The sequence below is a fragment of the Papilio machaon genome, chromosome 28 (assembly GCF_912999745.1).
Source record: "Papilio machaon chromosome 28, ilPapMach1.1, whole genome shotgun sequence".
Classification (NCBI taxonomy): Eukaryota; Metazoa; Arthropoda; class Insecta; order Lepidoptera; family Papilionidae; genus Papilio; species Papilio machaon.
The window spans coordinates 2434085-2456684 of NC_060013.1; the positions used below are offsets into that span (position 1 = coordinate 2434085).

A 22600-nucleotide genomic window follows, 5' to 3' on the forward strand; every position below is an offset into this window, starting at 1 on the left:
AGGTGTTGGGCAAAACCAGTAGAGATAGGCCTAGTCACTGATCGATAGCATGAAAGGTGACATAATCAGGTAGGGGGTGATGACTGAAATTATGAAATAGATCTGAAGGACGAAAAATCATTACAACCCACATAGAATGGGACACAAGGAAATATTATGAAATATAACTGCAATTCTCTGAGAGACATTACATGGATTGAGATATAATTTTCTTTGCAAAAGAAGTACAATAAACTGCTGGCACATTTTTTGTTGTAAAAAGTTAGTATTCTAGTAATTATTATTTAAATTGATTTTTTAAATATAATTGTAATTTATATAATACTAATAAAAGAAGCTTTAAATATATTTTATTTTTTACTAAAGAACACAGTTTTTAACCTTTTAGCCGCCAAAGGAATACAGCATAGCTATATTCTGTGATCCAAGCCATAAAACCGTAATTATTAACTACAAGAAAAATAGGGCTTGCAGATGTAATGTCGATAACGTGATATACATTTTTTTCAACGATTATCTAAAAAAATTCTTAAATTTTGATTTGTCATTGTGTTTAATCATACTTCCTCCCAAAGTAACAATAAATAGAATAATTCGGACGTTAAAGATAGTAAATACAGATTTGAAAACAATAAAATAAGTTAAACACTTAACTCTAAGTTATTCCACTTAGAGATGGGCATGTAGTTCATTTTGTTATAGACATGGAATAATTTTCTATCCTTTTTATTATTTTATGATCAAAAACAATTAATTTAATTTTTGTTAAAAAAAATTTAATTAATAAATCTTTTAATTTATAAATTATTAATTAATCCCTTTAAATATTTCTGCCTTATCACCGTCAATCGTCAATAAATCGATTTTGCGAATGTAAAATGTTCGTTCGATTGTTGGTATGATTCTCTATGGTTAAAATAAATTTTCCCTAACAATCGAACTGTCACAGTCATGTTAAATGTCAAATGATAAAATTTATATTCAAAATACAGAAACAGTATATTAAAATACACAATAAACAATATTATATAATATCAATAGTTGAATAAATATGAGTAATAGAATTATTTAAAATGAGTGCTAATAGCCGTAAAGGGCCGATAATAGATCCGGGTGTGTGTCGATGTTGTGGTTCACTAAAGAAATGTCGAATAATTAATATTGAATATGAGTGGCAGGGGCAGAAAGAAATCTATTCCGATATGTTTGTGGACTGTTTCGGACTTTTGGTGAGTATTTCTTTATAAAATAACAAAATTAAAACGTCATAAAACGAACAACGATTTAGTTTTAATACATGTAGATGATTTTACATATTTACTATAATAATGTAATACGTAAATATTGTAGTACTTTTGTAAAGTAGTCGTCCAAAACATAACACTAGCATTCGAAGCAGCTTGTAACCCTTTGTGCAAGTGTCTTATAAAGTTTGACTAAATTATATATTCAGGAAGCTGTTTTGCCGCCGCTCGTTTGTCCCCTTCTCTTATTTATATTCATATACACAAAATAATGTTTTCAGTTATCACACTTAGATGGAGGTCCTTCAGAACGGTTGATATGTGCTACATGTGTCAACCGATTAAGAGAGGCCTGTGCATTCCGGAAGCAAGTGCTGCGCTGTGAGGAGTTGTTACTTTCTGCAAAAATACAGTTACATAATGATGGTGAGTATTGATCAAAATTATAAAGGGACAAAAACTGCAAGCCAATAGCAGAGAAGATGGATGGTTGCCATGGTAATGGCAATTCTCAGCCAATAGTGAAAGCCTTCATTTTCATTTGGGCATTTGAATTTTGACCTTTGCAATTAAAAGTTGTATGCAATGATTGTTTTAATGTGGGTTATATATTTTTAGATGGAGAGAGTAAAGAAGGAATACAACCTGATGTTAAAAAAGAGAAAATAGTTGAAAATGAAGTTGATGAAGATGATGATGATGATGCAGTAAGTAAGTATCATCAAATTAATTATACAGGTGATATACTCTGCAGTGACATTTATTTTGACACATATAGTTGTCTCTGTTTTGTCAAAGGAAATTTGAAGGATGACTTTATCTCTATACATTTAGGTAGTGGCTTGTATTAAACTCATTTTTTTTATTAAACTTTTTTTGCCGACTCCAAAAAGAAGGAGGTTAGTTTACCCTAAGCCACCGACGCTCTAATACAATACACAAAACAAAAAAAAACTGATAATTTATACAACAACATGTGTACAATATTATAAACAAGAAATAAAAAAAAGAAATTGACATTTTTGGGTCTTCTTCTCTGTAAGTGTAGAAATTTGTTTTTTAAATTTGTACAAGGAGGTGCAGAAAACATCTTGGTTATGTTATCCTCTGTGTTTTTTAATGAACTTCCGATCACTTATTTTGATACTGAAATATTATCCTATATACATATTGATAAAATTGAAGGTCAGTTGCGGTCAGGTAGTCAAATATAATGAAATAAAATTCCAGACTCTGATTACGATCCAGAAGTGAAACCGAGAATAACAAGAAGTTCTGTGAAAAAGAGCAAAGTGTTGAAACGTAAACGGAAAACTAAAGAGTCTATCAGTGAGAAAGCGACGCACGATCTGATGACGCGAATGCAGCACCAGATGAACAAGTTAGAAGATGCAGGTGAGTGAAAAAAAAATACTTTTAAAAAAGACTTTAAAAGTCACAAAAAATAAGAAGTAAAGTTTAATTCAATGGAAATGATAAATTATATGTATTTACTAGTGCTTGTCCGCGACTTCGTCAGCGTAGAAAATAATAGCCTAAGTTACTCCCGTACACAAAGGCTACCTTTTTAAAAGTCTCGTTAATATTGGTCCAGCCGTTCTAGAGATTACCTGGAACAGATGCAGCCTTGCGGACAGATATACAGATTAAAAAAATTTAATTGCGAATTTTCGTTTTAATAAGATATGTCATGGGTACGAAATATGACTTTTTTCCGATATTACATACATATATTACATTTTTACTGATTGTATATCACTGGCTGAAAATGTTATTTAATGTCTATGGTTTTTTTTATCTTTCACTGTTTAAATTGATGATACAAATTGTCTGTTTTTAATAAGTCTATGGTTACATCCTTATAAAGGTAAAAAATATTTAGATAGGTTTTTTATTATTTCTCTTTTTTTATAACATAAGGCGGCAAAACGAGTGATCACCTGAATGAGCCGAAATAGTGAAGCGACCGCTGCCCATAGACATCCGCAATTTCAGATGTGTTGCCTACCTAATTGATTCTTACTTCCATTGAATTCAACAGTCGCCTTTCTTTGCGAATGAACGTTCAAATTATTTTTGCTTTTACCACTAATAAAAAAAAAATTTACTCCGATTATTTACAAAATTTAGATCTCTTTGTGTCTTAAATAGATAGTAAGATTGTTCTTTCTACAATATTTTAGTAATCTTCGAGTAAAATTATATAGTTTTGTTCCAGATGTACCTGAACAAAAAGGAAATGTAAAGAATAAAAATACCAACGATAATGAAATGATGGCTCATCACAATACAGTATCCATTGTAGAGACTTCTTACGTCTGTCCATTCGACACTTCATTCAGTGATTATTACTGCATTTATTGCAGGAAACAGTTCACAGATCCTAATAAACTCAGAGAACACACTATGACTCACGATCCACAAAAATATAAAGAACTCCCCCACAAGAAAACACTTCAAATCGATATCCTAAGAATCGATTGTAGATTGTGCCCGCAAAGAATCGATAACATCGATGATTTGAAGCGTCACATCACTAATATCCACCATAAAGTTCTATATCCAAACATAGATAATGAATTTTTGAAATTTCGACTCACATTAGGCAGGTTAATTTGCACGGAATGTAATAATTCGTATACATTTTTTCACGCTTTAAAAAAACATATGGCCGAACACTTCGGTACTTGTATTTGTGATATTTGCGGCGCTCATTATTTCCAAGAACGAATGCTTCTACTTCATCAAAAAACACATCAAAGAGTTGATGAAAATTATCCTTGTAAAGAATGCGGGAAGATGTTTAAATCAAAACATAATAGATATTTGCATATAGCTAGGACACATAAAAAAGAACCCGCATATCCTTGCGCTAAATGCGACGAAGTCTTGTTCTCGTATACACTAAGATATCGTCATATGATAGAAGTGCATGGTGACGAAAGGTTGTTCCAATGCGAGCAGTGTGACAGAGCGTATGATAGTAGAAAATCTTTAAGAGAACACAATAGAAGGTTCCATTTGAAAATATTTAAACATCAGTGTGATTTGTGTGATAAAAGATTTTATCTACCTTCGCGGTTAAGAGAGCATATGGCCTCACATAGTGGTGAAAGGAATTTCCGCTGTGAATACTGTGGGAAAAGTTATCCGAGATTACGTGGGTTAAAAGTTCATATGCAATCACATAGTACTGAAAAGAAATATAAATGTACGTTATGCAGTGCTTCCTTCACTCAGAATGTTAATTTGAAAAATCATATAAAAAGGCAACATCAGAGCGCTGAGGAAGAGTACCATGAATAAATATTAGATTAGTGTATTCCAAAGTGCTTGAGGTGGACCCTCAGGTGACCACGGAGGACCCGCTTCCTCAAATCAGTAAAATTTTGATATCTGTGAGAAAATAGTTAAAAAATCTCTTGTTGATGGTACGCATCATAACTTTTCATGTCACTTTCTTCTTTCACGATTTCTTAGTATGATAGGAAATTCGAGGCGACACTGAACGTGTGTTAAATTATTTGAAAAATTATCTACCATAAAGATAAAATTCAGTTATATTTATATATTCTAATATTATTTTATATATCATAAGGTGGCAAACGAGCCAGCGGACACACTTGAATCCGCCTAAATAGTGAAGCCATCACTGTCCATAGACATCCGCAATTGCAGATGCGTTACCTACCTTTAATCGACAGAGGAGGGGGATGCACAGAAAGAGGATATATCCTCTTCCTATGCATCCCTTTCCCATCCTTTATAAGAAAAGGGTGGGAAGGGAACCTGGACTAAAATTAGGCCTCTGGCACCAAATGCTCTTTTCTTATTCCATTCCGAAGATATCTAAATAAGAATCACTAGTGTTGTGTATTTGAAATTATAGATGTAAGAAAAAATATAAATGTCTATGATCATTGTATATAGAGATCATTATGAATTTTTAATTTATAATTATTATATTTATAGCATTGTAAAGTTATTTCTTCTTTTTTCATAAGAAAAGAATTTAAAGCTAAAATAAATATTTTTTAAAACTACCTCAAGTTGTATTTAATTTTCAATACTTTAATATTAACTGTAAGTATTATTTTATTACATTTTTATTTATTTAACTATAATTAACTTTTACTTTTCATCCAAATATAAGTTTCATGTTTATTATATTAATTAAAAAAATACTTTTTGTCAACCTAGTTTACAAACCACATTCCTTATTTAAATGTGTTATTTTTTAGTTATTCAAAAATAATTGTATGGTACAGTAAAAAAAATTTAAAGTATTATGAATGTGTTTTATTTACTATTCAAAAAGTTATTTGTGTTTGATTGGTCTATTTATGGAAACATTTTGGTAAACAAGTAATCTTTAAAATTCGACAAAAACTTTATTTATAACAAAAAAGAGAATCTGAGCTTGCCATGTAGTGGAATACCTACGGAATTATTTACAATGGCAACAACAATTTGATTAAGAATTAATTGCCATGTCATTGTTTTCCGAAATAGAGCAAGGTGTTTTATTTTCTTGGAAATTTCCTATAGAAATTATTTCAAGCATTTTCAATTTAATGCATGTCTAATTACAGCAAGATCGAATCTATTGCATTTTTTTTCTTATGTTGCTTTCTTAATTTCGATTTACAAAATGGATTTTCGAAATTTCGAAATCGATCGATGGGCATCCCTAACGTCAAAATGAAATTGCTCTTCTCTATGGTTTTCTATGATTGATTTGTTGATTTCTTGAATTGTTTGTTTTACACCTTTTTACACTGAAAATAAAAGTAAGAAATCAGTTTGATAATGAATAGAATTATTAAATAATAAAAAATGAATGTTAAAAAAGGTAAGGGTCCTATATTCGACCCCGGCTTGTGTCGATGTTGTGGCACCATGAAGAAATGCCGCGTCTTGAATGTGGAATACGATTATATGGGTGTAAAAGAAGTATATTCTGACATTATGATGGATTGTTTTGGTCTTTTGGTGAGTTGGAAATAGTTTTTTTTTATCGTTTGTCTTTCTATTATAGGAATTTCACAGCGTGTATGAATAAATAAATAATTCGTTGTCAGTTCACAATACGTCACCTCACCACCGAGATGCTCGGACCTACCCTAAGTTAGTTGTGACTAGGCCTTAGTCAAGCACGCTGAATTTCTTCCCAGATATGTGCAGGTTGCATCACAATGTTTTCCTTCTGATAAATTTACAGATGACATTTGAAAAACACATTGGTACATGGTAGTCGAACGTAAAGTTAATGTTTCAACTTCACATATTATTGAAAAACATATAGAATGGTGCAAATGAAAGTCTACTAACAAATGTTACGTATAATAAAAAATAATTAGGCGATAATCAAGAAATACATTATATCCCCAGCTGTCCCACTTAGACGGCAAGCCGACAGACCGTTTAGTGTGTGCCACATGTGTAATGCGCCTACGTGAGGCTCACAGCTTCAGGCAGCAAGTACTACGCTGTGAAGAGGCCTTCCAACAAGTCCGGATGTCTGATGACACTTTAAGTATGTTACTGTCATGGTAGAATTCAACTGTACTACCATTTGTATTAAAACAAACCAGTCACCCCTTTCATTCTCTTATACAACACTGCCCGGCCGTGTCCGACTACAGGGTCAGATACCTCGGTCCGCCGAGGTCGCCGCCAGAGATCACCAGCAACATTAAGGGACTGCTGGGGTTCTTTGGCGAGCTGGGCTGGCTGGAGTAACCTACAGTCTACCTTCACGCAAAATACGCGATTGTCGTGGAGTTGCGGATAACTGAGCCCCTACTGTGGATAACAGTGCGGATAACAGTGAAAACTACTACTGCATTACTTGTCTTTGCCTTTGTCTGTGCAATATTAAAAAATAAACTATTTGAGTAGTCTTTGTGTTCTTCCAGACAGTGTTTTACATCTATAATAAAATTTCATCAAGATCCATGCAGTCGTTCTGAAGATACCTTCTAATAAACATCCATTTAGTAAGATAAGAAATGTAACCGCAGTGGAGTTCTATGATCATAGTTGTAAATACATATTTTCAAATATCTTGCCCCCGCATCCGCGGGGAAAAAACACACCCTGTAACATCAAAAATGTTGTTTCGCGCAGCAACAAAAGCAATGTTCCAAACCGATAACGTTAAAAACTAGACTCATACTTAAGTAAGTAAAATAATTATGTTTTTAAAATGTTTATTGATTACAGAAAATAATGCGGATTCAAGTGTTGAAATACATGTGGTGAAACAGGAAGTTAGTGAGTCCAGACCTTGCTCCCCCATATCAACGGCTTGTGATACACTGGCTGATGGTAAGTATAGACTATTCAAGAACAGACTACTGCTAGAATAGACCAACTGAATGGAGGATGTGATATATACCACATGTCTTGCGGAAGACCAATTTTCATAGCTTCTCCTACCCTTTTCATATCAGTAAAAGATGGGAAAGGGACATGGACTAACATTCAATTCCATGACTACATAAAAGATACACGTGAATTGGAAGTAATTACGCATTCAGTATGATAAGATTCCCATCTTTTTCTTATAAGAATGGTCTGGGATTAAAGATAGGTAACACATCTGTAATTGTGGATGTCTATGTGCAGCGGCAGCTTCTGTATTTTGCTTGTTCGCTTGCCACCTTGTAATATTAAAAAAAAACCTAAATACTATATTAATTACAGATAATCACATAAAAAATTACGATTCATCATCTGATGATGAAAAACCACTTTTACTAAGAAAGAGAAAGAAATTTGAAGCAACAAATTGTATTAATAAACCTAAAATGCAGCCGGAAGATGCCGTAAAGCCATCATTGGATAGAATGAATGGTGCACCAGTGAGTAAGATGTTGAAGCAACGTAAGTATTCTTTATTTGTCGTAAGTTTTGTCTATGACTATTAATATCCAGAGATAATCTCGTTTTCAGGTGATATATCCCCACTGAGGGGCTCGGAGCCTGCACCAAGTTAGGGGTGACTAGGCCATAGTCAACTATAGCCAAGTGCGGGTTGACTTCACACATATCATTGAATTTCTTCTCAGATATGTGCATCACATTGTTTTCTTTCACCGTAAGAAAGTTAGATAAATGTACATATGTAATTCGAACCTAGGACCTGCAGATTACAATACAAGTGCTTAACACCTCCACTAACTTGGGTTAGACTTCGAGCCCTTCAGTGAGGTATTCAAATGTACCATAAGTAGCCCACATGTTCTTCCAGACTGTATTGTGCATCTGTACCGAATTTCATCAAGATCCATGCATCCGTTCTGAAGATACCTAGTAACAAACATTCATCTATCCATCCATACATCCAAATATAATATTAGTAAGATATTAAAATTCCTTTCCAGGACTACCAATGTCAAAAGTACAGCAATTAATGCGAGAAAGAGATCCAACATATAAAACAGAGACAAATGTACTCACAATTGTTGAGTATTCATATGCTTGTCCGTTCAGATGTAGACATAATAATTTATTATGTTATTACTGCGGAGAAAATTTCCTAGATCCACAACAATTGAGACAACATACAGCGGAAATTCATCATCCGAAGAAGTTTAAAATTTGCGAACACAGAAATATCATGTTGAAATTAGATCTGACAAGAATAGATTGTAGACTTTGTGCGACAAAAATAAATACATTGGATGATTTTAAAATGCACATAACCAATGTACATAATAAGATATATTATTTTGATAAAAAGGATGCAGTGTTGCCGTTCCTTTTGACTAAAGATGAATCAAAGTGCGCATTATGTGATGAGACATTTCCATATTTTCACGCATTAAATAAGCATATGAACGAACATTATAATAATTTTGTGTGTGAGACATGCGGTTTAGGTTTTGTTGACAAAGGTCGGTTAGCTATGCATCAACAGAGACATGAAGTTGGCAATTTTCCTTGTGATACGTGCGGTAAAGTGTTTAAAGCTGAAAATAATAGAGAATTACATATAGATAGGGTTCATAAGAAGCGTGCTAGAGTGTTTTGTCCTAAATGTGATATAAGGTTGATGACACATCAACAGAAGTTGAAACATTTAGTTGAAGTGCACGGTGAGGAGCCGTTAAGTTTTCCATGTAATTTGTGTGATAAAGTGTATGAATCGAGACGTTCACTCACAACACATCGGAGGAAGGACCATTTGAGGGATTATAGGTGAGTTTATAGATTTAATTTTCAATTTTTAGTAAATCCTCCATAATAATAAAAGTAAATAATTTTTAGTAAGTAAGAGAAACTTGTGTTAGTGAGATTCTTCTATAAGCGAGACAAATATCACAGTAGTTTGAACTCTACTGAAGTTATTGTGCAGAAATATACAAAGCTATTTTTCAATGAAATAAAATGTCTCAGAAACCCATGGTTAAGAATAAATATCAATGAATTATTTCATAATTAAAAGAAAACTTAAGTGAAAAAAGTCTATTTCTATAATGAAAATTAATGGTTGTTGTGTCATCATCAGCCTACTATACGTACCCACTGAGGAGCTTGGACCCTACCCTAAGTTAGGGGTGACCAGGACATAGTCAACCACGCTGGCCAAGTGCGGGTTGACTTCACACATATCATTGAATTTCTTCTCAGATATGTGCAGCATCACGATGTTTTCCTTCACCGTAGGAACGTCGGATAAATGTACATATGTAAATCAAAAATCGAAAAACACATTGGTACATGGCGTGATTCGAACCCTGGACCTGCAGATTGCAAGTCTAGTGCTTAACCCCTGAGCCACCGATGTTCTCAAAATAAAATGTGTTGTCTATGAATTATGTTGGAATTCAAATTAATGGGCGACTAATAGTATGGAGATATTCAATTTTATATAACTTTGTGCGCAGATCCCACTTTAATAGTATAACTAGTTGATTTTTCTTCAATGTTTTTTTTTTTTTAGATACGAATGTAATTTCTGCGGACATAAGTTTTTCACGCGGTTCGCTCTCAACAATCACATGCCAACGCACACGGGAGAGAGGAACTTTAAGTGTAAGGTTGGTATACATGTTTCTGACAGTTTCCACTGCGGAAACATTTATATTTGTTTCTTAAAAATGTTGTGAAGAATGTCTGTTAGTTTCTTAGTTGTTTTTTGAGAAATTAGAAATTGTAAATGTGTTACAGCGCCATCTATTATCTACTTTGAAGTACTACTCAGTTAATGTTACAATTCGGTTATGTAAATGCGACAAAAGATGGCGCTTTATTAAAAATAACATTTAATCGATATTAAAGCAGAAAAATACGAAATTATTATAAACAAATAATATAATTGTTCATTTTTTGTTTGTAGGTTTGCGAGAAGACTTATCCTCGTTTGAAGACATTGAAGGATCACATGCGTATACATAATAATGACAGGAGATATCGCTGTCACATATGTGGTCAAGCTTTCATACAGAACTGCAGTCTTAAAGGTCACATGAAGAGTCAACATCCGGAATATGGGTAGACTGTAAATATAGGGAGCCTGTGTATTTCTGAGACCTAAATCACAGTTTTAAATATACAGTTATCTCTATTTTGTCTAAAATAATTTCATAGATGATGATATGTTTTTTTTATTGTGAGATTTTGGTCTCAGAAATCAACATTAAGTTATCTAGCCCGGTATTACTGTTATTGCAGTTAATTCTGTCACAAAATAAGTACTTGGGGATCAAAAATACACACTAGAGATGACAAAACATCTATAACTGACAAAAATATCTAACCCGGTGGCCATTTCTTGATCCCACAGTCAAATTATTTTATATAATTTTGTGGGACATAGTTCTATTTTAGGTTTTTTTATTGTATTGTAAATAAATAAATAAATAATAATAATAATAATAATAAGTCAAACTAAATTATGAGAGCACACTAGCGCCCTCCTATCAATGTCAAAATGTGTCACAAGATTCTTATAGTGTGTCTTGTCACGTCTTTTTAAACTTAATTTTAATTCTCCGACCTCAGTTTGGTTAAGTTTGCTTAAGTTTTTTTTTTAATTTTATCAATTGCTCAGTTTCCATGTTTTCTCAAATATGCGACTCGAAGGACCATGTTAGGGATTAAATAAAAAATATTTTTTTTGAAAAATGTGTAAACATTGTATTATAAATGAACAAGAAAGACGAAGAAAAAAACATATTTGACATTGATATTTTAAAAATAACTTCTTTTTCTAAGTGACATCTAATTAAAAACTATTGAAACTCCTTAGACATAGCCTTTGAAGGTTTAACATATTTTCTGACAGAACTAAAAGCTCATCACCGGCCTAGATATTTTCATATTATATATATTTATAAATTATGTCATAAGAATTTTGTATATACGAAGTTTTCTGAACCATTGGGCTATGATAGCTCACTAGCGCCCCCCTTGTCATCGTCAAAAATTGTAACGAGATCCTCTTTGTATTGTAGCCGTCGCGTAATATTTTTTATTTTTTTATTCTATGTGTTTTGTTTTTTTATATATTTTGACAGAACCAACCGCGACAGCAGCGCCCCTCTCACTGGTTCAGATAATCTTGTTTGATTATATATTTATGTAATATAATGATTATGTAATTGGAATATATATATTAAATAAATTAAATTGTTGTTTTAAAGTATTTTCGTTGTTTTATTTATATTGAAGTAATAAAGAGGACAACTTAGCAAATTTTTTGATAACTAGAGTACTAAAAATATTAGTTTTTTTTAAAGAAAGTTTATTATTTTTTTAAATAGTAATACTCACTGAGCTATATAAAGGTGAGTGGTCTACGATTAAGAAAAAAAAAAAGTAATTTAACATTTGACAAATTTAACTGTCACATTTTTAAATTTCATTATTAGTGTATTGATTTTCATATAAATATTTTAATAATTCAAAATGGATACAAAACAGAAGGACGAAAATGAATTGGAATGTAACAAAGTGGTGAGAACTAAACCAGATATGACAGTTACTGAAGGTATTTAGTTACGAAACTTACGCGGCCTATTCAAAAACATGTTACTAGTATTATAAATGCGAAAGTTTAAATGGATGGATGTTTGTTTGAAGATATCTCCGGAACAGCTAAAGGGATCTTAATGAAATTTGGCACAGATATAGAACATATTTTGAAAAAAAAATATAGGCTTAGTATTAACGAGACGAGACATAGTGAACTAAATTTTTTCTCTGATTGCTTCCCTATCCTTGGTTCTATTTCAATGGTGTTTACCACGCTACCTCGTGTCTCAGTATGGACATGTAATAAAATATTTCATACAAGTGTAATAAGCGCCCTCTGTTGTTAAGTAGTGTTAAACATTGAAAAAAAAGAACATTAAAAATTTACTTAAATGTATCGTACCTATAAAAGCCATATATATATACATATGTTGTTATTATTGATGTCTTTATAGCATTAATATGTTCTATCCAAGTAAAGTTTTTCTGACGCCATAATTTTTTAAGGCACCATTAATATTATTTTACGACATCTATCGGCCATTTCTTTAAATAATTTTTTTGACACCAATCATGTTATGTAGTTTTGTCTATTTAACACTAGATAGCGTTACTTTGATAGGTGAAAATTGTCTTAAGTATAGTTTTGCCATTCCTATTATATTTTCTAACTCAACAAAATTATTGATCTGGAGATCAGCTAACAGTTCGCATGTGTGAAGCAGATCAGCTCAATTTATACTTGCTTCGAGTCATAATTCTTAGCTCTGCGAGTCGCAGATCTTTGGCTCGCATTTAGTAGTTGAGTCGCAGCTCAACGGTTCAAACTTGCCTTATCTGAACTTTTGAGCCGGTTCAGAGTAGATTTCAGACACATGTCTACTTAGGGTCTTTCAATAAGCGAGCGTCTAGCGTCCTTTCAAAGGCCGGCAACGCAACTGTGATTCCTCTAATAATGCAGATGTCCATGGGCGTCGATGAACACCTTGGTGTTCCCGCTGCTCGTTTGCCCCCTTCTCTTATAAAAAAAACATATCTGCACTTCCTCTAGTTATGCAGGTTACAGATGACAATAGGACGTCGATGATCACCACGAACTCAAGTTTTGCAACTTCTGTTAGGAGGTTCATTAAATTTAAATTTAATTCCTACAGAGATAGCCAAAGCCATTGGTAGTAACTACAGAACTGTTCCTGCGTTTGAAAAGGGTTTATTCGATTATGTACTGACTAAACATTACTCGTTGGAAAGGAACCAATATCTGAAATGTCGCTGGTTGGAATACAAAAGAGGCTATGAGAAAAGAGTATTCGCACCCTTCCAATTTCCCAGTCACAGGTTATATCTATATTCAAAATCTAATAACTAACCTTAAAACTAGTTATCAAAATAAAATGCCGAACATAAAAAAATAACGTTAAAACAGTTATTCCGCTAAACAATAACATTATTACCAAATGATTATGATGATGATAAGAAGGTGATTGTCTCAAATATTAGTGCTAGACCCAATGTAACGGTTTTAAACCTAACAGCGCCTTGAGCAAGATTTCGCGCTCTCTTTTTTACCATGAATTTGGGGGTAACAGGGTTATGTGGGACTACACAGTCTCACAGACATTAGATTTTCATTTTATTTAGGGATCTACATTTCCACAATGGAGCAGTGAGGTTTCGTCCTGCGGAGTCAATACATCGCCGTACTGATTTCCGTATGCAGTTACAGTCCGGCCCTGGAGTAGATAGACAGGGACAGATGCCTATTCCGTACGAACTGATCATGAAGAGAGGAGAAGATAAGAAAGAGAAACGCAAGGAGAAGAAGAAAAAGAAGGAGACGGACAAAGAAAAAAAGACTGAGAAAAACAAATAAACTATTTAAATAAAGACTTCTTTCATTTAATGTCATTTAGTAATTACTGTAGTAAATTAGAAATCTTTTTAAATGTGACCACCCTTACTTTATATTATTAAAGGGTACTTCCTCCAAGGTAGATGAAGAGCGAATAGTTGATGGATTCTGTGAAGGAATCCTCACCAGTATCCATGGGTAAGAAGGTAGTGGATTCAGACATGGCGGCTGATAGAGATTTATAGAAGATTTGTACATACTGTGGCCAAATTACGTAGCGAAAAAGGCAGGTTGATGATTACTTTAGACACTTCAGAGAAGAAACGAACCGAAAACTTTACTTTTGACATTATTTTATTGGTACATTTGTATGTATTCTTCTCACATGTTTACGCAACGAGTCCTTAGTCGCAAATAGCGTGTCGCACAACTCACAGGCGACTTTCTTCTCCTTTGTGTGCGTCACTTTGTGCCTCGTGACGTCAGACTTAGCATAGAATAGACGATGACAAATGTCACATTCAATGTTCTTTTCCTTTTGATGTACATTTTTGACATGGTTGTTTCGTAAACTTCGCGTAATGAACACTTTTGAGCAAATTTGACATTTATGTTCAGGTTTGGGCAAACCATGTGCATCTACTAAATGTTGGATACGATTATTCTCCTGCGAAAAACGTTCTTGACAGTATTTACAAGGAAATCTTAATTTCTTTTCTATCTGCTTTTTATGCGTAGACACATCGTGACATTTCTTTTCTGCGTTCGAAGGAAAGGTAACATCGCAAAGTACACAACGCCATATTCGATGCGATCTATTTTTGTGTAGGGTTAAAAGGACAGAGTTTGAAAAGGTAGTACCGCAAATGGGACAGATATGTTTTTTATAATGTCTGTGCATATGAATATTAAGACGATAGAATGAATCAAATGGCTCGTTACATAACTGACAACGAAGGTCCCGGTTGATTTTAAAAGGCATCAACAAATCATCAACTAAATTAAATTGTATATCGTGATTTTTTAAATGATTACGTAATTCTTCTAAATTATTCAATTGTTTCTTGCACAATTTGCAGAACAGTTGCGATATCTCAACTTTAACCATTTTATTCTGTTGAGATATGATTTTATCTTCCAATTCCTTGAGCGTGTGACTCTCAGTATGCTCTCTCAGTTCGTCCATATTGATGAAGCTTTCTTTACAAAGGTAACATTTGTACCAACTCTTGTTCCATTGGAACACACATACGGTAGAGTTTGCGATTAAATTAAGAGTGTCTTTTCTCATAGACGTCGCGTAGCTACGGGCACTTTTTTTTTCTGATTGCTTCGGCGATTCTTCTGAAAACAATTTAAGACATTTGAAAATAAAAAAAAACAGCTGTTGATCACTGGCTATTGAAATATTTTTCATAGTTTAAAATATCACTAAATTGTATTGTTTGTTGTGTATATTTAAATTTTTATACTAAATTCCATCATAACGCTAGCCTGTAAAGATATTTAAGCTTTAAAATTGGAATAAAATGCCGGTGTTTCAACTGCATGTGTTCACAGCATTTCTTACAAGACAAACAAAAATGGACTGTAGAATAATTGTGACGTACTACATGAGCTGGTGTCACTCTCTTCCTCATCTCCAAAATCATTATTTTCCTGTGATTCTTTTTTTATTAATGATTTTTCTAAATTATAAAGTAAGTATAATATTTTTTACTTCCTGCAACAATTAACATGGTGTTTTTAGTTTTTAAGCGAACCGCGAACCGCGAGCATTGAATTAAATCGAGATCGATTTATTCCAATGATTAAAGTCTGTTTTTAGATTACAACAGACCGTATTTGAATATGATGGTGGAAAGATGTTACACAAAACAATTCTCTGTGGTCCGCAGAACACTTACATGGGTAATGATAAAACTTTCGTTTTTATATAAGTTTATTTTTTATATGTTTACTTAAATCGATATGTGCTATGTATAGAAGCATAAGTAACAAATTGACGATTTTTTTTTGTTAAAAGCTACCTCTTTGTTTATTTAACAACATGCACTAAACAAAATACACATTTAAAGGTGTAAATCTTAATTTATGCTGAAGTAAAATGGCCTATTTACATATATGGTTGAAACTTTAAAAGCCTCTCATGAAAAGTTGTCCATTTCCACATTGGCCCTTACTCGCAGGAGCCATTGAAATGTAGTCTAAATTATGGTTACAGTTCATTCAAATAGAAACTGTCGAACTTGAATATGCGAGATTCCAAGGAACCGAAATATTTTTTTTCGCTTATGGATATAGTCCGTCATTACTGAACTCTCGCTTATCCAAGTTCGACTGCTAGATAGTATGTTTTTTAGCCATATGTTTGTCCAGAAACAATTGACTAGTGAATGATCTTGAACAATTCGAGCAAATGAAATTCAACTCTGAATTAATACGTCGATGTACCCTTAACATGTGGTTATACTTCCCGGACCGAGATTTGAATGATTTCCCACATAACGTACACGCGTAACTGTCACCATCACTTCCATAATTATGAACTATCAATTGATGCTTCTTTTTCATCTCCCACGAAGAGAAGCGTGGCTTATCATCGCAGCACAAACATACATAGGGTTTGGATGTATGCTTGGTTTTTACATGAGCACTTCTCTCATTTAAACTCGTGAATGTAGCTTTACATCTGGAGCAAGAATACTTGTTCTCATGAGGTATTTTATTGTGGGCTATTAAAGCCGATTCCGTTATAAATCCTTCACCGCAAGTATCACAAACATAGTTATGGAAATGACTCTGAGTATGCTTTCTTAAAGCATCGAAATTTATGAATTGATTGTTACATATCGCGCATTTCCATGAAGATCCGTCGTTCAATCTAAACGGGAGTAAACCGGATTGAGCATCAGATTTGATAGGTTGATTATGATCGTTCTTTAAATGATCTATTAGGTCTTCGAATTTATCAATAGTTATTGAACATACTTTACATTTGAGATCAGTTATGTCGACATTGAGGAAAGCTTTACGCATTTTTTTATAAAAGGCAGTTTGCACATCGTATGTGTTGTGCTCTGCCTCCATATGGTTCCGAAAGAAGACAGGGTCACGAGTTTTGACTCTACAGAAGATGCAATTCAAATTGCTCATCCAAGTCCTGAAGGGGTAAGCTGAGGAACATTGCAATATTATTTCTGCGTTACTCCTCGGTCTCAAGACTCGTCCGTTCCGAGGATTGTAAGCTGTTCTATAGCATTTTACCTGTCTCTGATGATCTTTCAACGCTTGATAAGATATGAAGGTAGTTCCACATTTCTCGCAATTGTAATTCATGAAGTGGGTAGATGTGTGACGTTTGATGTCATTGAAATTAGAATAAGTTTTACCGCAGCTGACGCACACCCAATGATCATCGACATATTTGTAAGGTAGAACGCCAAAGCTGGCGTTGAAATTAACTGGTAAATCGTGTTCTTGTGAGAAATGACACATTAGATCGTTTATATCGAGGAACGTTTGTCTACACAGCTTGCATTCCAAATGACTGATATCTATCTTCATCAAGTGACCTCTCAGACCGTATAATACATTCTTATGATCAGCATTGAAATGATATTTTCCCATATGTACTTTTAATTCAGAGAGAATTTCAAATTCTTTGTGACAATGTGAGCATAATACTTGACTGTATCTCGTTTTGAAAGGATACGCGCTGGAATGATTTAGTATGAGTTCTGCATTGTTTCGCTGCGGTATGGAGTAAATGAAACTAACTTTTTTTTTTCGTGATACCACGCACCTTCCTGTTGCCTTCACCCCTAAAAAAAAACGACAAAGTGATAAATATTTAAGTACATTCTTAATAGTTATTATCTGTCTTGAATTAATTTAATCTAACAAACACAAAACGCAACTATTAAATTAGATAAATAAAATAAAGCTTATCAATTGACTAGTTCTGAAGCTCTAATTACAAGTACTTTGTCTTGTGTAAATAAATAAATTAAAAAGTACAAAGTACAAAGAGTTCAATAGGCCGTTGTATGTGGCCTTTGTAGACTATAACAAAGCCTTCGATACGATCAGCCATAAGGCAATTTGGAAAACACTAGAGACATTAAACATCAATGAAAAATATATCAGATTTTTGCAATACATTTATGGAAACTGTAGAAGCAAGGTTAAACTAGAAAGCTGTGGGGAAGACATAATGATCAGAAGAGGAGTAAGGCAAGGGGACCCCCTTTCACCCAAATTATTCATAGCAGTTCTTGAAAACATATTTAAAAATTTAGATTGGAAATATAAAGGCATAAACGTAAACGGTCGCTACTTAAGCCATCTCCGATTCGCCGATGATATCGTCATCTTTGCCGAAACGGCTAACGCACTGAAATCTATGCTGCACTCACTGAACGAAGAAAGCTGTAAGGTCGGATTGGAGATGAATGCCGCAAAAACTAAGGTAATGACCAACAGCCTCAAGACTCCAATTGAAGTAGAGAGAAAAATTATAGACTACGTAGACGAATATATATACCTCGGTAAACAAGTATCTTTTAGAAATTGTAACAATGATGAGGAAATCCAAAGAAGAGCGAACATAAGCTGGAAAAAATATTGGTCACTAAAAGAAATTTTAAAAGGAGACTATAGCATAAATATGAAGCGTATTGTGGTTGAGACATGCCTACTACCTTCTCTGTTGTACGGTTGCCAAACATGGACTTTTACTAATAATGCTAGACAAAAGATAATAAGAACGCAACGTGCAATGGAGAGGAGCATACTAAACATAAGGAAGATACACAAAATTTCAAGTGAAAACATCAGACAAAAAACCAAGCTAACTGATGCATTAATGCAAGCGCTAAAATTAAAATGGCAATGGGCTGGTCATATATCACGAATGACTGACAACAGATGGACTTTAGAAGCTACAAGATGGAAAGGGCCAGTAGGGAAAAGGAAAGTTGGTAGACCAATAAAACGGTGGGCTGATGATATAACCGAAGTAACAGGGAAAGATTGGTTCACTCTCAGCAAAAACAGAACAGGCTGGAAGAAGATGGAGGAGGCCTTTACCCAAAGTGGGATCCATATTTGAATATAACAGACTAACAATACTAATAACTAAAATAAGTTTAAAACTAACAATACTAACAAAATGCAATTGTAAATATGGAAATATAAAGGCTTATTATTATTATTATTATAAATAAATAAATTAAAAGTCAAACTTTCCTACAGTTATGTCGTCATTTGTCTAATGGATAATGATATTGTCTTCGTGTTTTGCCTCGCCTTTTTATAGTTATCGAAAATAATGTAAAATTAGTATGAGATTATCGGTGTACTTTACGCCCAATGGCGCTTGTCACAAATGCTAAGCCTACTGAAAATTTTGCTCATCGCGGTGTGCGTGGAATAAAATAACATCTTTATTTCTGACAATATTTATTTTGGTATAAGTAAAATTACACATTTAAACAGTAATGAACGAATATACACAATAGAAATGAGATCATAAATATCAAACTTAATTTGGTACCTAATTAGTTGCATTTATCAAAGGAAAATTTCACTTCTTGTAATTTTCCTTCATTATGAATGAAGTGTCTCCTCTCATTTTTATATAATCTTTGGTACGGAGTAGTAAAAACTATGGAGTCGTTTCATGTGTTTTATTAAAGAGGCTTTCAACATGTACCCGTTATTGCAATATGCACATATATATTGTTTACTACCTGTATGTATACGCATGTGATATTTCAGTTTCGACCCTATTTCAAAACACTTAGAGCATATTTCGCATTTATACTTCTCTGTATGATATTTAGTTGTGTGCTCGGTCAGCCCACGTCTGGAGTCAAAGTTAGCGTTGCACACAAAACAAGGAAATGACTTTACAATACCATGAACAACTTTCAAATGTAACATCTTAGTGTGGTGCTCTTTAAATGTATCAGAACAATGTTCGCATGTTTTCTTTCTTCTAGTCCTTCCTTTATGGACTATATCTGTGTGATACTTTAACTGACTATATTTAGAGAATATTTGGTCACAAGATTTGCAAGATAATTTCTTATTTATATGAGTTTCCATATGTAATAACAAATGATACTGGTTTATAAAGCTAACACCACAAGCATCGCAAACTACCCTACCTGTGTGGGAGTACATATGGCTTTTTAGATGGATAAATTCGTGGTAGGTGTTGCTACAAATATGGCAAGTTAGAAGACCGTTTTTAATGGATAAGTTGTATTCAATCAAACCATTATTGCCTATAAAAAAAATCTTATCGTGCTCGTTTTCTAAATGCTGCCTAATAGAATTTATATCCGAGTATCGTTTCCAACAAAGTCTACATTTAAGTATTGATATATCCACTAAAACCATACGTTTTCCATTCATTATATATTTCTTAAGTATCGTATCTTTATCTTCTACTGCATGTGTCAAAGTGTGTTCGAGTAAATCTGACAAGTCAGAATAATATTTCTTGCAGTAGAAACATTTTAATGTTGAACCCATATGTGTGAATGGCCTAACAGTTGTCAAATGAAGGAAGGTCGCAGCATTCTTTCTTTCTGCTAACGTCATATGCCATATTCCACTTGGCAAAGCGCGGGCAGCGCCTGCGAAAAAATAATAGTTTTTAAAGGTTGTCACACAATCACCGAAATATTTATTTATGTGACATCTATTGTAACTAACGCTACTATTATAATTTATACTTAACTTTTCTTTTGTTTTTCAATTTGTTTAGTAGTTTTAAAAATGCTACCCACATAAAGGACAACTCCTTCAAATCACAATCCTTTTGCCAATGCTACACTGAGTGAGAAAAGTTTGCTTACTTGATGAATGGTAACTTATTACATTACATTTACATTACTAGATTATAATAATATTCTGTGACTAGCTGCTTTGACTAGATTGGAATATATAAATACATTCTTATTAAAAAGTTTTGCAAATATATGTTAACACTTTTAGAGCTACCGATTCGCCAAGCGTATTCACTTTCATATGAAAAAATAGCATGAAACGTTAACAAGCATTATAATCTAATAAACATCGACGATGCCAATCTTTTACATGTTTGTTAAAATCGTTTCTATTAGGAAAGCAGTTTCCGCAATCGGAGCATATCAAGTCATCTGTTGTATCATGAATTTGCGAGTGTTGTTTAAGACTTTTCTGGTGACGGTAAGATTTAGCACAGATCTTGCATACAAAGTTCCTCTCCCCTGTATGTGAAATCATATGCTTCTTCAGAGTTGTTATACAGCTAAAGTTCTTCTTGCACACTTCGCATTGCGTTTTTAACGAGTGATATTTATTTGTATGCATTGTCAATGATCTACGACTTGGAAACACTAACTTGCAAATCTCGCATTCGAAAATAAATGTTATTCCGTGAACTTCTTTAAGATGTTTTAACTTTCTAAAGTGTTCTGTGAATCTTTCCGAGCAATGTGTACAACGTAACATGCGCATTTTAGTTCCACCTTGATGACTCTTTTCAATATGGTACTTCAAATTAGAATTTGTGGTGTAAACTTTATTGCATTTCGTACACGGATATCCGCCAGAATGTATCTCTTTGTGCTGTAAGAGACGCTGGTGTGTTATAAAACCGGCACCACAAGTTTCGCAAATAGCATTACAAAAATGCACGTTCAAATGTCGGTTTAACAGAATGAAGGTTTGAAACATTTTATCGCAGACGTGACACGCGAACTGCCCCTTCTTGGGCGCCAAATTGTAAGCCACGACTCCGTTACCGGAAGGAGTAAAACTTATATTATGCTCTGAAATTAGATGTTCTCGTATTTGGTTAATATCAGTGAACATCCGTTCGCATATTTTGCATTTGAGATTGGCGATATCAACTTTAACTGTGCGTTTTCCTTTGGGTATTAATTCTTTTAGTATAGTTGCTCTGTCGGGCATTTCATGGGTCAAAGTATGTTCGAGGAGATTGTTGATATTGGAATATTGCTGATGACAGAAGAAACATTTGAAGTAATATCGGCAGTAGACGAAAGGTGTTACAGTCGTATTATCCAAGAGTGTGGCTGCATTCTGACGCTCCGACAATGTCATCTCCCAGATTCCGGTAAATGCACTTTTTCTGCCGCCCGTTTGCATTCCTGGGGAGGGAAAATTCAATTTTATCTTTTATCTTTTAATCCCACAGTAATAATGCTTATATCATTGCTTATTTGTGTTGAAGTCAATTTTAGATGATATCATCATTTAACTTGTTTTTCAAACTTGTATATATTTTGTTTAATTATTCCTTCTTAACCATTCTAACAGTTAACGCCAAGGTATCGTAAGAGCAATATGGAAGCGGTGGTCATTTCCATACAAAAAACACCCACAAAATACATGCATTGGCTTAAATCAATAACTCAGTAAAGAAGAAAATAGTATGTTGTTTATTAACAAAATACAGAAGTTATTGAGAATGTAACTGCTGGCCGAGGAGTTTCGAAGACTA

At 33.5% G+C, this 22600-nt stretch overlaps 6 protein-coding genes across 6 annotated transcripts; 3 read left to right on the plus strand and 3 right to left on the minus strand.

Moving 5' to 3' along the window:
* The first annotated feature begins 1019 nt into the window (after window positions 1-1019).
* LOC106711747 (zinc finger protein 25) lies at window positions 1020-4772 on the plus strand. Its single transcript, XM_045684909.1, has 5 exons — window positions 1020-1229; window positions 1526-1670; window positions 1863-1955; window positions 2475-2639; window positions 3463-4772. Exons 1-5 carry the CDS (start codon window positions 1074-1076, stop codon window positions 4548-4550), a joined length of 1647 nt encoding a protein of 548 aa, XP_045540865.1. The 5' UTR covers window positions 1020-1073; the 3' UTR covers window positions 4551-4772.
* Window positions 4773-6030: 1258 nt separating this feature from the next.
* Window positions 6031-10762, plus strand: LOC106711689 (zinc finger protein 287). Its single transcript, XM_045684907.1, has 7 exons — window positions 6031-6236; window positions 6636-6780; window positions 7470-7574; window positions 7953-8132; window positions 8633-9449; window positions 10195-10291; window positions 10591-10762. The coding sequence occupies exons 1-7, from the start codon at window positions 6081-6083 to the stop codon at window positions 10747-10749; spliced, it is 1659 nt and encodes a 552-aa protein (XP_045540863.1). The 5' UTR covers window positions 6031-6080; the 3' UTR covers window positions 10750-10762.
* A 1399-nt stretch (window positions 10763-12161) lies between these two features.
* On the plus strand, window positions 12162-14067 carry LOC106711687 (the record flags this gene model as incomplete). The annotated part of the gene is made up of 3 exons (XM_014504063.2): window positions 12162-12243; window positions 13382-13565; window positions 13869-14067. Coding segments are annotated over exons 1-3 (465 nt in total), but the record flags the coding sequence as incomplete, so codon positions are not given.
* A 354-nt stretch (window positions 14068-14421) lies between these two features.
* LOC106711686 (PR domain zinc finger protein 5) lies at window positions 14422-15419 on the minus strand. Its single transcript, XM_045684918.1, has one exon. The coding sequence runs from the start codon at window positions 15368-15370 to the stop codon at window positions 14429-14431; it is 942 nt and encodes a 313-aa protein (XP_045540874.1). The 5' UTR covers window positions 15371-15419; the 3' UTR covers window positions 14422-14428.
* An 838-nt stretch (window positions 15420-16257) lies between these two features.
* LOC106711685 (zinc finger protein 585B) lies at window positions 16258-19186 on the minus strand. Its single transcript, XM_045684866.1, has 2 exons — window positions 19171-19186; window positions 16258-17903 (listed from the first exon to the last, which is right to left on the minus strand). Exons 1-2 carry the CDS (start codon window positions 19184-19186, stop codon window positions 16423-16425), a joined length of 1497 nt encoding a protein of 498 aa, XP_045540822.1. The 3' UTR covers window positions 16258-16422.
* Window positions 19187-21141: 1955 nt separating this feature from the next.
* Window positions 21142-22255, minus strand: LOC106711684 (zinc finger protein OZF-like). The gene has a single exon (XM_014504060.2). The coding sequence runs from the start codon at window positions 22243-22245 to the stop codon at window positions 21142-21144; it is 1104 nt and encodes a 367-aa protein (XP_014359546.2). The 5' UTR covers window positions 22246-22255.
* Between the last annotated feature and the right edge of the window lie 345 nt (window positions 22256-22600).